The sequence below is a fragment of the Electrophorus electricus genome, chromosome 3 (genome assembly GCF_013358815.1).
Source record: "Electrophorus electricus isolate fEleEle1 chromosome 3, fEleEle1.pri, whole genome shotgun sequence".
Classification (NCBI taxonomy): Eukaryota; Metazoa; Chordata; class Actinopteri; order Gymnotiformes; family Gymnotidae; genus Electrophorus; species Electrophorus electricus.
Window position 1 is genome coordinate 3,813,476 of NC_049537.1, and position 14,025 is coordinate 3,827,500.

At 40.1% G+C, this 14,025-nt stretch overlaps 1 protein-coding gene across 5 annotated transcripts; it reads right to left on the reverse strand.

Moving 5' to 3' along the window:
* Nucleotides 1-8,166: 8,166 nt before the first annotated feature.
* Nucleotides 8,167-13,471, reverse strand: gfi1ab (growth factor independent 1A transcription repressor b). 5 transcript variants are annotated; one of them, XM_027007733.2, is made up of 7 exons: nt 13,381-13,471; nt 11,116-11,253; nt 10,615-10,815; nt 9,900-10,297; nt 9,671-9,808; nt 9,393-9,558; nt 8,167-9,075 (listed from the first exon to the last, which is right to left on the reverse strand). In XM_027007733.2, exons 2-7 carry the CDS (start codon nt 11,225-11,227, stop codon nt 8,897-8,899), a joined length of 1,194 nt encoding a protein of 397 aa, XP_026863534.1. In that variant the 5' UTR covers nt 11,228-11,253; nt 13,381-13,471; the 3' UTR covers nt 8,167-8,896. The 5 variants fall into 5 exon arrangements, with proteins under 5 accessions (XP_026863534.1, XP_026863531.1, XP_035380104.1 ...); XM_027007730.2 differs by having other exon boundaries at nt 9,900-10,300; XM_035524211.1 differs by lacking the exon at nt 13,381-13,471 and adding an exon at nt 11,965-12,259 and having other exon boundaries at nt 9,900-10,300.
* Between the last annotated feature and the right edge of the window lie 554 nt (nt 13,472-14,025).

A 14,025-nucleotide genomic window follows, 5' to 3' on the forward strand; every position in this document is an offset into this window, starting at 1 on the left:
CAAATTTTTAACTGGGTCGATATATTTAATTGTTTTACACCTTATAGCTCTGTGAACACACAAGCAAATTTATTTCCACAAAAGTGAGTGCTGAGAAGAGCGTTTAGTCTCTCGCCCATGTTTTGAGCTCTGGATTGGGCCCTGAGGTCTTCAGAGGATTCCTGGACAAATTAAGTTGTCTGCCAGAAACCTTCCTCAGGGTACAGTTGGCATGTCAGGAAAAACTGTGGTGTTTAAGGTCTCCACCCTCAGGGTGGTCTGTGCTAGCTTCACATGCTCTGCCAGCTGCTATATTCACACCTTTGATTTCAAAATTTCACTGCAGTCAACATAAACATTACTCAGATTTCTCTTAACCTGTTTTGAATGATTTGTTACTACAACACAGAACGCAATATAAAGTATAAATAATATAATATTTATACAATATAAAGTATAAATATCATGCTCAGTTTCAAAAAGGGCATAAAGATTTAAGTACCTTAAAGTATAAAGTACCTTGAATGCTAAAAATTGGAACACAGACAGGCTTCAGCCTTGGCTGAACACAGTGGTTGGTTGCACACTGGGGCCACAAAGAGGAAACAACAGATCCATATTTACACGCCAGCACAACTCCTGCTGAAACCTGTACGCCCTTTTGTAAATCGGCATTTTGATGGCAATTACTAGTGTTGACTTGTTTCCGATCAATAAGTGCAGAGTGGGAACGTCAGCCTCCGTGCATGGCCTGTCGTCAGAGGAGAGGCAGCGTGTCCGGCTGTGATCAATACGCCACCGCATGTCACTGCACCCAGGCCCAGCGCAGCCTACCCGATGATGGAGCCCTGTGTCCGTGGGCAGACCCCCATGGTAGGGGTGTTACATACGAACTGGCTGCTAGAACAATTTTGCCAGTCCACTTGTTCTGTGGTATTTAGAGATCCAGACATGCTGTGTTGAGAGACTGCTGTGTTCTTAGCAAAGTGAGAGCCTTTTAGTTATATTTCTTCTTCTTTCTCTTCTTCGTCTCTCCCCCTCCCTCTGTTTCGCAGTTTGGGGGCCCTCTCAAATCTTAGAATTTGTATCCTACCGGACAAATATGCCTTAAAGACACCTCAGTGCCACATGAGTCAGATCTGAGAGCCTCCAGGCGTGACTCTGTGTACAGCCTTTTATTCTACACAACACTACTGTGTATCAGAGTCTAATGTGTTTGAAGAAGTGCATGAACCTGAATGAATTAAGGTTGTAGTACTAGCTCTAATACATCCTTTTTACTGGACTTAACAACCATTGTCTATCCTTTGAAGACGAGTCTACTGCCCCTAAAATCTAAAATGTCTCTGTCTGTCTCACCTCTCTGCTGGCTGCATTGTGAATGCGTGTCTGAACTGCATGGAGTGTGGTTTTGGAAGAACTCTGAGCTAACACGAGCCGATCGGGTTCTTCTTGTGATCATAAATGTTTCAGCATGTGCCAACAGGGGACGTGCGCTGGACTGAAGTCTGGGCGCGAGCGCAGAAGCCTTGCAGCACACGTCTGTGGCCACTCCTCACAGGTCAGTGCAGCCAGTCACAGTACGACTGGGTCTCTCTTAATAGTTTCTCATAATAATTATAAATGAAATACATAATAAATGCAGTACGCCTGATCCCAGATCAGTCCATCATTTGTATAAATGAACATAACAATTCACCCAGGAAAAAAAACAAAACAAAAAATGGCTAGTCTTGAAAAGTACTCACTCGACATTTGTTTACATATAGATTTGTTTTGTTTCATGAACAGAACGATTCTGTTCATAGCTCGCTACCCATCAGAGGATACAACATACACAATAAAACATCACAGCTGTTCCACTGTAACTCACACAGCAAAACAGGCTAATCGCCATTGGGCTCCAGATCATGGCAGACAGCAAGGGAAGGAACTCTAAGTGCACGTGTGAGCAAATATGGAAGTGTGTTTGTGACATTGAGGGGTTATTTTTCTGCAGAGCAGGTGTGTGTTCATGACAGAGAGAGATGGGTGAGAGGGATCTTAGCAGAAGTGCAGGCTGGCCTGTCATCAGATCGATGCTGCACGACACCCGACCATGTGGAGCCCTAAACGGATGTTAGCTGAGGCGTCAGCAAAGCTCCATCTGAACCTCCATGAACATTCATTAAGCCAGAACATCAAAAGGAACTTTACTTGAATGCCTTAGCATGAATTTTTTATCATAGCCGAGAATAAATCCTTCATCATTTTTTCACCATCACTTCTCTTATTCTCTTATTCTCCCTCGCCCTTCCACTGATTCTGTCTCTCCTTCTTTCTCTCTCTCTCCCTCCCTTCCAACCTCCCCTTCCTATTATGATATGGCCATACCCTTAGCTTAATTTGTGAAATGGATCTTTGGAGTTTTTCAAAAAGATTCATAACTTCAAATGGAGAACTGTAACACTAAGAAGTCTTCTTTTGTTGCTGTGTGCTTCCCTCAAACAAATCACACCCTAAGGAGACTTGATCGAAGCTGACAGACACGGAAGGGCATTGCTTTGATACTGGCTGTTAAAGGGCGAGAACCTGCTACCTAATGTATCTGAAACACAGCACAACTACACCAAATATTAGATTTTGGTGACATACTGTGGGGAGAGGGGATTAGCATTAGAAGAATAACCAGTAACGAAAAACAGTTTAGAGCTTTTAATTTTAGCTGTGTTCTTCTAAAAAAAATATTGACATTAATTTGGCTCCTATGATTTTAGATTTTTGGTTTAAATAATTTCACTTGGCCCATGTTTGAGATTTATGGTGCACTTTATTTTTTACTGCTAAAATGTTTTTATCAAACCTTTAAAATAGGTTTACTGATCCAAAACGTGCACTTTTAATCTGTTTGAAGTAAACCTATTTTAAATACAAATGAGATTGGGAACAACTAAGAGCCCATTTATCACAACAATGATTCTAAAGTTTAGAACTTGTATAAAGAGAGATGATCAGTTCAGTTGAATCAGTGTCAAACCGGATTTCCTTTTCTTTACTGTATGACAGCTAGCACCTGAACAGAGTCTATGATATGTAATGCTAAATGAAGCAGGTAAAATGTCTTTAGATGAGCAGGCTGGCTTGTCAGCCCCTCTCTGGGTGCCTGCCGGGACTCTGTGTGCAGGCTGAATGCTGTGTGGGGGTCAGAAGGCCCCTTGGTGAGGGGGCTAATGGAAAAGCTTTCAGGGTTGGAGACTGGAGAACAAAACGTCAGCTCACATTTAGCCTGTCTGCCTGCTCTGATGCTCATCCATTGGTCTGTTCTCTATTCAAGCCTTTCAGAATCTTCATCTGAAACGCATACACAGACACTTGATTCCAGCCACACCCACAATGGGTGATTTGCAACATTAAACTGTCCTGAAAACAACAAGAGTTCTAGAAACAAAGGCACATGTGGCATGAGCATGGTGTTCAGGATGTCTTGCAGCAGACTGGAAAAGTGTCCTGCACTCCCTGGGGTATGGGCTAAAATGTCCTGTCAGACTAGGATGGGATATTAGGTGACCATTATACTTATACATGCTGAGAATAAGAGCCAGGTAACTGTTCTGATGACAATCTCTTCCTCTTCCTCTTCCTGTTTTCACCTACTTATTTCAATATTCAGGTGTTTTTTGGGGGGAGGGGGTAGCAGTCTGGTTTTGCAAGTATTTAATAATGGAGTAGCAAATTAATTTATTTGCTTTAGAGTTCAGTCCAGCCATGCTCATTACAGTCTTATTTGGTAATTCATTTTAAATGTCTTTAAGTAATTAGACATAAATTAGACAGTGTTTACCATGTAATGTAGAAGGGTGTGTATGCGTTCAAACTCATATATGCTATAATTAAAACTGAGTGATGCTCATCTGTTAATCTAGTGAACAGGGTCATTCCCACTCATCCCTGTGAACGAGTCTCTCATCCCTGTGAACCATGCCGCCTTTTCTCTTTCTATCATTCTTCTCCCTTTTTTGTTTCCAAATATCATGAATAATTTGTGGCTCTGCCCTTCTGCTTGATGACAGCTGTGCAGTAGTCTTGTGGGCTGTTTTTCAGAACAGGTAAATAATGGATAAAGCTCCACAACAAAAGCATGCGGTCTATCAGAGCTCAGCCTTGCTCTGCTCGCCCATGTCTCTGCCCCTCCTGTGCGGGGCATCAGCCCCTACTGCTCATCCGTTGCACGGGGCGGCAAACCATGATAGCAAGATGCCTCCTACCTTCTGGATGGTACGGAGAAGAAACACGGTGTCACAGCACTATTTTTTAGCAGATTTTCCCTGTAAACATGACATCTCAAACAACTTTCTACCTCTTGTCTGCCCCTGGCATCTCTGCATTCGTTACTGCTATAGAGTTATACAGGCAAGTATAACCTGGCAAGTGGCCACAGGACTGAGCACAGGTCTGAGTTTATCTAATCTTAAGAGCTGTCATATAAGTACAGTCTACTACTTTAGGCACTTTGAATTTCCCTTTGGTACACTCACAGTTTTTACTGAGTTGGCCCAGTAATTATCAGACAGATTAAATTAGTTCTGTGTAGCATTTTGTTGTCCGTCAGTTTACTGAAGAGAAGCTGGCAACGACAGCTTGGCTGAGTGTCTACCGCTTCTTTGTTCTTGATTAGAACAAAACTTCATACAGCGCATTGTATTATGCTCCACTGTCACACATCTCATACTGTCTGATATAAGCACATTTCTTTTGTTTCTTCCATGCTACCACACCATTATCGCTGTCTGTGTGTTCTGCCTGCAGCCTTGCTCCTCCTCATCACCTACCTTTCTGTCTTTGTTCTTTCACAGATTTGAGCTGTGCTCATCGTCAACCAAATGTCAAACCCTCCGGGCGTCTGAGTTGTATAATACCTGGGTCTATAGTGTTCATGCACAGTTAATGGATGCAATATGCATTCACTTTTTGTCTCTTTTTGGTTTGATGGGGCAACAGGCTAATAGACCATTCTATTGTCTTCTCAGTCTAATGAGTTATAGGTTTAGTTTTGAACTATTTGAATCACTTAAGATGTACACAGGATTTGAAAAAAACAAAAAATCTGTAGGATTTCTTTTAAAAACCAAGGAACAATAAAAGATGCCCATGTGTTACGTATATTAATTATAAATTACCTTAAATCACAATAAAACAAGATGATCTGGTTCATGCTGCACAATGTCCTAGAGTTACGAGGCATTATTAATAGTTAATTATTAATGCTCTTAACTATTACTAAACTCAGTTCACTATCTGTATGTGTGTGTGTGTGTGTGTGTGTGTGTGTGTGTGTGTGTGTGTGTGTGTGTGTGTGTGTGTGTGTGTGTGTCTATGAATGCCCAGAATGCAGTGCTTTGATTACTCATCCACTGGAATCAACTGGTCTCTTTCGAAGACTTTTCTATGCATATTTGATATGCCTGGAGACAGTGAGGTAACAGTCTTAGAAACATGACCAGTCTGGCCAACCCAATGAAGCCTCTTCCCTTCTGAGTGAGCTATACAGGATTGAGGCAGTTGTGATATGTGACCCGTACACAGACAATTTCAGCCTTGCTGTGGATCAAAAATATTGCAGGAAATTACCACTAATTTCGTGCAGTAACCTGTAACCTCTGTCTTTATGTAAGCGAGACCATTCTACAGCATCACTGTCTAACAGTCTATAAACATTAAGCAGATATTAATATCAACAGTTTAATGCATTTAATGTTAGAGTGTCATTTCCCTGGATTTTTTTTTAAATGAAGTTGTGATTCACTTCACAACACCTCATTAAAATGTCCCTTTTAAACATATTTTAAATGTAATTTCAATCATTTTTCTATAATTCTGTAGGTGTGAAAATGTGGGACAAATGTCATTTTGATTGTGTGATTATTAGACATTAATAGATGGGGTTGTAATATTTAATTGAATTTGATTTCATATAGAAGCTTTAAGATTCCAACGTATCGAAGCATTACAAAGATTATTCATCAGTGATTTCAGTTAAGCTGTCCTGTTTGCTGCCTCTTACCACAGTTACCAAACACGTTCAGTCATCAACTCAAGATACCTTACAAAGATTTTTGTTGTAACCGTTTAAGAACATTTTTGGTGAATAGATATCCGTTTCAATAAGAATGACAACGAACTTTCCGTAGACTATTTACAATTAAAAAAAACCTTCTTTAGAACCGCATATATTCCTGTAATACGAATACCCAAGACTTGAACATGATCTATTTCAGCATCGTGTATTTCATACGTGTATCGTGTCAAAGTAAAATTGAAATTCGATAAATTAGTTGTGTTTATTGGGATTAATTAGAAAAAGTCTTTACTTGGTGTAGACGTTTAACTTGAATAAACGGCGCTTTTACGTTCGAATAACATATGCGATCCTTAAGTGTTTTCTGTATAAACAAAAGGGGCTAGGCCTAATTATGTCCTAACAACTTGTCTCGATCACATGCTCTTTAATTTCAACATGGGGTTGCTGCCTTCCTATTGTTCAAGATAATCTAGAGACGATTAAATGTAATTTAATAATTGACTCAATCAGTGCGTTTATTGTTAAGTGGTATAGCTATGATGAACCGGCGAATTTGACTAATTAATTTGTATTAATTTTTTAATCTAAACAACCTAATTCGGTTGGTTTTAGGTTTGTGGGTTGCACTTTATTAAATATTTTGTAGTTTTATTATTTCAGAAATGATAAGGCTTATGGAATAACAGGTTTAGTCGGCCTATACGAGTTACCGAAAATAGGCAAGGGGGCTTATTGACATAGCATGGGGTTAGCCTACACCGAACAAGAAGAAGGAGAAGAAGAAGAAGAAGAAGAAGAAGAAGAAGAAGAAGAAGAAGAAGAAGAAGAAGAAGAAGAAGAAGAAGATGATGAAAGGCATTTAATGTTAATGAATTATAATATATTGATATATATATATATATATATATATATATATATATATATATATATATATATATATATATATATATATATATATATATATATTTCTTTCCTGGTATCTTCAGACATTTGTAGGCATGTCTGTGACTTATTTGTGTTTATTCTACACTCAGAATGCCGGCCAAGGTTAAGAAATCCCTTACTGGAACTATTTACATTCAGTTAAGAGTCAACCGCCTAATCCAGTGCAACCCTTTAGGCGGTCTTCACGGATTTACATTTTCTCGGTGGATCACATCGCCCTGAAATGGGTCACAACATAACTGGTTTTACTCATGAGGCGATGATGAATTCCTCTATTTTTCTCAAAAAGTGATTTTTAAGTATTAGAAACCGGTTTCCACAAGGAGAATTAAAATAGTCAAAATAATTTTGTAGGCCATCAAGCAAACGGAAAAGGCAGGAATCTCGCAATTTACTGTGGCTTTGTTGCTAGTGAAAATGTTGTATTATCCTAGTAGATTCCTGACGAGAGCTTTAACTGGCATGTGATATCCAAATAGAATACTGGCGAGGGCTTTAACCGGTTTGCTTACGAATGGCATGGAAAGGAGACTTATGAAGTGTAATAAAATGTTGCAATAAAATGTTGAAATGAATTTATTTAAAACTGTTGTTTAAAATGTGATTGTGTAGGGTTTATTTATTTAGCTATGTATAGTTATTCCTGCTTTATTTTATTCACACTAATAATAATAATAATAATAATAATAATAATAATAATAATAGTTATGATTCATTATTTAAATATCATCATGTTATAGGCGGTAGGATTGTCGTTTTTTCCCAGCCGTGTTTAAATTGATATGAATTTACACGAAATAGGTTTACGTAACTGGGAGACATAAGGCGCTTCTTTGCCAGAATCCAGGAAGTATAAATCTGTCAGTCTTTAATGATAGACAAGTATATACTATAATCACGCAATCTGTGAGGCAAGTTTACATTTAGATGTAGACCCATTTTGTGAAAAAAATATACATCTGCATGCCATCTGCAATATATATATATATATATGCATGACGGTATCATTCAAGAATCTGTGATGAATGGCTTTTTAAATCTGTGATGAATGGCTTTTTAAAAATTCTTTCCCATTTTCTGTTCTTTCATAGGTTTGTTTTGCCTCATTTGCAGTGTCATTAAAAAGAAAGATGCTAAATATTATATAAAACACAATTCAAAATAATTTATAATGTTGATTTCAATAATATTTTTTATTCAAACAATGTCTTTACATATAAATAATGATTACTGATAAAAAAAAAAACTATTCTAACACGAATAAATTTAAATAGCCTTAACAGGCTTATACTGCATTTGAGAAGAAGGTCCATGTTTTTCGATAACAGACAGCCTACTCATGTGCAAATTTGATTAAATAATATGATTGGGTAGGCTACTTAAACGAGTGGAAAATGTTTGACAAGTCGCCAAATCAGTTAAGTTTATATAATACACAAACAAGTCTTGTATTTATGAAATCACGCAGTTTTTGTAGTGCTTGTTTTGCCAGCACCTCCTCTGCAGCGTTAAAAACAAAGTGGCATTCTTATGAGGTGCGGTGATTTTCTCCACCTCAGCTGATATTTTGGGTGATAGCAGTGTCCTTTCTCGCGGCGGTTATTGTCCCTCTCAGATTATTTTGGTGATAATATTTTGGGTTCAGACACAATCCCTGTATGGGTTTGGGTTCTGAACTCGGGAGATCGCATACGCCATCACCTTTGATAAATGCTGCCAGACCTGCTAGGCTACTGCTGACTCGTATACACAAAGCACAAACAGCATTCTGAAAATGAAAACCTGAAACGCTCCTTACCATAAACTACCACATTTGTCTGGGTATTCACTGTTGTCAGCCTACGCACCACGCAAGTGAGACGGCCGACGGACTGCCCCTCAGTGTTTGTTCAAGTCAAGAAGCCATGTCTTTGCTCACTTCAGTCCGTGCTGTGTTTCCTTGTGCCTTCTCAAATCGACCTTCCGCTGGAATCCTTTCCCGCACAGGTCACAACCGAACGGTTTAAATCCTGTGTGTTTTCTGCTGTGCGTTATCAGATTTGAGCTCTGACTGAAAGCTTTCCCACAAACCTGACACTTGTGAGGCTTCTCTCCTGTGAAATAAAAAACCCTACGTCAGCTCTTGGTTACTTGCCTCGTAATCATTTTTTCTAAGAGTAATCCATTAGGCTAAATATTTTTAATAGTCGACGAGATAAACTGCTAGACCAGTCAGGCTGCTGTGCTTCGGTTTGTGATTCTTCTAAAGCGTTTACCATAAACCACCACACAAGCATAATCAAGAACACCAAAGCACATAAAAGAAGTCAGATTTGGTGGCTCTGACTCGATATATCCGTGTAATTACACAAGCGTATGTCAACGCTCCCTTTTTTTAATAAGCGGAATATCGATGAAGACCTGTCTGTACCTGTGTGGATAAACGTATGCTTCTTCATGTCGGATTTCTGGTGGAACCTTTTCCCGCAGTACTGGCACGGGTAGGGTCGCGTGTCCGAGTGGATCAAGAGATGCGTGGAAAGGGTGGAAGACCGTTTAAAACTTTTCCCGCATATTTTACAATCAAAACTTCTTTCCTGTGGAACGGCAGATAGTAAAATTCATTCAGAATGTTTTATACCTTTCATGTAGACACGGAGGCCTAGAAGCTGTGCAAGTTATGCTACACAAGGGATTTCATGACCCTACCTGGGAATGAACAGATCTGTGTTGTTCCAAGCTAACCGCGTGTCCAAATGTTTTCCCACAAATGTCACAAGCAAAGGGTCTTGTTCCACTGTGAGACCTTCGAACATGGACCTCCAGGCCATGTGGTGTAGAGAACACCTGTGGTGCGGAAAACATAATTCTCAGCACGCGGTATCCCGTCCGAGGTGCGGAGCAAGCCTGAACGGTCAAATAATAAATAGCGACTTACCTTGCTGCATTTGATGCATTTGAAAGCGCCGTTTAGGATAAGACGACTGCATATCCTGGCCGTGTCTGTCTTCATGTCCGCTCCATTTCCGTGAGTGTTTCTGTCCACATAGAGTCCAGGACCGGTGGCGCGCTCGAACGGGTTAGCAGAGGAGTCATAATTGCCATAAATACCTGATCCAGGCCCCCTCTCGTTGAGGAGGGGGGGTTCAACCACTCTTTCACTGTAATAATTCAGCGTGGTACTCCGCTCTAGATCCAGCGCGGGATGCTGGCTGAATCTCTGCTCGACCAGCTGTCTGATTTCAGACCCAGAATAGCTGCCCCATGCATAGGTCCTAAAGGGTACGGCGAACGGCTGCGTTTCATCAGCTGACGGTGAAAATGATTTTTCAGAGTCTGCTGAGGAGAAAGAATCAGTATTTTCTTGTTTTTGTTTTGTTGCAGACTTGTCCCTTTTGTTGATTAAATGAAGCCTATGTTTTACACTGTCAAATGTTAATGAGACATAACTTGATTTAGGCTATGTGCAATAAAAAGGAACAGACTGTAGTTTTATGACCTTATACTAGTCTTTAGTCACACAGGAATAACTTTAGACCTGATCAGACGCAAACACATACATTATTGTGGGTTTCCGTAGGTTACAAACGAGATGGAAATGTTAAGCCGCCCTCTAAAGTAGCGTACAATTTCCGTAATAACGCACGACCTACCTGGGGATGCTGAGGGTGACGGGGGTCGCCAGCAGTCCTCGTAATCTGAGGAGCGATCACACACGCTTCCCCCACAGCTGAGAGGAGATTTGGAGGAAAATTCCGCCGTGTCTACAAGGTGAGATTCCGGTGAGAAGGCTCCTGACGTGTCGATTGTCATGGCATCTGGACAAGACTCCGAATCCTCTGGAATCTTGCTGTCTATAATGTGATGCATACCCAATATTAGACCGTAGGAGTGAAAGGCAAACGTATAATTTGTAAAAGCTATGAATTAAATCTTATAAAAGTTTTTTAAAAACTATTTTTTATTTGAAAGTCACTGTTTTAAATCATTCCCAAGTTTGTGAATGCGAGTATAAAACAGATACCCTGCTTTCCCTTATTAGATATAAACGCCACTTTAATGGCTTCATTTAATAAAAGCACAGCTAGAAAATGCTCACTAATCCTGTTTATCAATATTTACTTAAAACAGTCTAGTTTTAAATCCGGACATACCTTCACACATATGTGTTAAAACAATATCGAATCGGTTGTAATCATCCTCTAAAGTTCGTGGCTCGTGGTAACTGTGCGCTTTCTTGCTTTTCACCAGAAACGACCGAGGCATATTCTCTGTTCTTTTGATCCCTTGCCCTGTAGGTTACACAAAACCACTGGTAAGTCGTCAATATGGTACTCCGTTGGATGCAGCGATTCTTATTCTGCCTTATTGTAGAACCTGTGAAAGACCATTGGATGAAGGAAACGACTCCTGTTAAGGGAGCCTGTCAGAGGTTTGGGCATGCGCATTGCCTGTCGCTCGTCTGCCAGGTGTTATAAAGACAGGTGCTTTTAAAGAGACTACCCACAGTGTTCCGGCTTGGGCCCTGCGATTAGTCGCAGCCTTCGGATGAACGCGAGCAGACAGTTCCGCAGGGAATTGGGACCAGGGTAATCAGGATAAGTGATACACCGCTTTATCAATGCGCTACGTGATATCTAGCAACAGGAAAAGAGGAAACGCGGAGACGAGCAGTGGGGGGTGGGGGTGTGGGGGTAGGGGGGGTAGCTGTTGCATCAGAATGCAGTTTCAACATTTTCTTCAGTGTTCAATTTCATGTTCATCCAGAGAGAATGGAAATTAGGTATGAATTACTAGGTACAAATATACACTAGACGATATAGGCGATTTGGTTATAAGTTTTACACTTCGATATGTTTAGAGTCAATATAAACATATTTTAACAAATTATTAGTAGACGTGACATTATAGATGCCACTAAGTTACGTAGCACATCTTGCCTATTCTAACACAGACATTAAGCGAAAGCTAATATAAATAGTGATATAAAATTGCGTGTTTACGTTTTTTTTTTTCCTCGGCCAAAATGACCGATAAGAAATAAAAGTTGAAAGCATTCGCTGCCCACAAGACCGTGGGGTCGAGTTTCACGCCTCTTTTACGTGTTCACTTCTAAAACAGAGCAGCCTTGTTCTCCCCGTGTACAGAGGGGACGCCGGTGATCTGTTGCGGGCCCACGACACCCGGTATAACAGGGCGACGCATTCAGCTCCCGCGGCAGACGGGCCTTGGGGCCCCGAGCCGGTCGTGCACCCTCTCACCTGCATTCGAATTCTTTCATTCAGTGCATGAAGACTCCCACCCTCCTTAGTCTGTATTTCAGTGTTGGCTAATAAATATTAGAATGTATCAGCATGTGAACTGATAATCTTTGACTTATCTGCAGAGTACATGGATTTGAATCAACCATCCGCAAGGCCGCAGGAAATCAAAGCTCAATGTGCCTTCTGTTGATTAGACGCAACACCCCCGGCCATCCGGGCTTCGTTAGATAGGACAAGATAAAACGCAAGCTTAACCATTTTCACAAACCATTAGTCTATGTTTGTCGCTTCAAAATAAAACGAGGCTGTCGTTGAAGGCGTTTGAAGGCACTTACATCACTTACGTATTTATATTTTTCTTTCTTTTTGCGTATTTTAGTCTCATACGCATAAAGTAAAATAAAAATAATTTTAAAAAACCGTTTGCACACGAATCTTCTCAGATGGCAGTAGAATTGGTCGAACTACACAGTAGTCTAGGCACAGGTAAGAAGGCAGGAAACACGGGGTTGGCGAATACAGTTTAACTGGATAGGTTGCAAGCAGACACGCATTAGAATCCGGCAGAACAGGGGGAAAATGACAGAACAAAAACATTGTTGGGATTATATGTGAGAGAATGAATTTCTCATTTGAAAAAGCATTCAGCATTCTGATTGTTAGAAAACGATAGCAAAGCACATCCATGCATGGCTCCAGTCTGTATCATCTTAGTAATACATTCCTTCACCAACCCAAGAGCTTCAACTGACCGAATATAGACAGCCACGGCTATGTGAACCACGTGCGAGTAGCATCTTTTGCGCAAAAGTGTAATTACAAGTAGAGATTCTTTTTGATAGATTGTGCTAATTAGACATAGCCAAGATTCAACGTTACTAATGATCATAGGGTGAATATTTGCTACAACCGCGTTAACGTAGTTTTTACATATAGTTTAATTTGTCTATTACAATAAAACCCCCACTGGTTACCTTAAAACATATAGTCTCCGAAATTAACCACAAAGGTCGAGCTAAATGAAACGCGCGCTTTTCATGTCGTGATTTGCTGATTTCTGAAGCTTTGATTGAAAGTTAGATGGTAGGGTCCCCTCCACTTTGTTCAGAGACGCTTTCGCTTTCTAACTTTAAAAATGTTATGCATATCGCTTACCTTTTATTGTTTAAGCCTTGGCTATTTTGATAGAATCGTTTCGTTGAGCCGGGCTGGAACTCTACGCTATAACCATGATGAGCGCCTTTAGTCCGAGCTATGAAAAATACTTCCTGAAAACGTTATTTGTAACGCCTCATTAGCAAAGCCGAGGTAGGTGTAAAAAAGGCTACTGCGGCCTATCTTGCATATTGCCTATCACAGTGTATTTTTAACCATAAAAAGTAGCATACTGCAGCTTTTGAAAGTGAACTGGAATCAGATAAACTGCCCACAACCGCGGTGCATGACGTTTACCAACGTTATTTACTCCAGATTTATTTACTTTGTAACTTTATATATACTTTAAATGTTTTTACACGCTAAATTATTCTAAAATGACTAGGATGGTTATTTGCCATTTTCTCGCAATAACAACGCAAAACACTTCAAAACGATTTTATTGTCAGATAAGAATCACCAGTCAGTTAGTATAATAATCATTATATAGTGGTCACCTGCACTACACTTCAGTGTAATTCCATTGCAGGCCTCGCATGTTGAGCCTTTCAGCGTCTTTAACTTGCGCTAGTGGATGCTACAAACATTTGAACACCAGTGCATCGCCCACTGAGAACCATTTCAGAAATTCTTCGTAATTTAAAA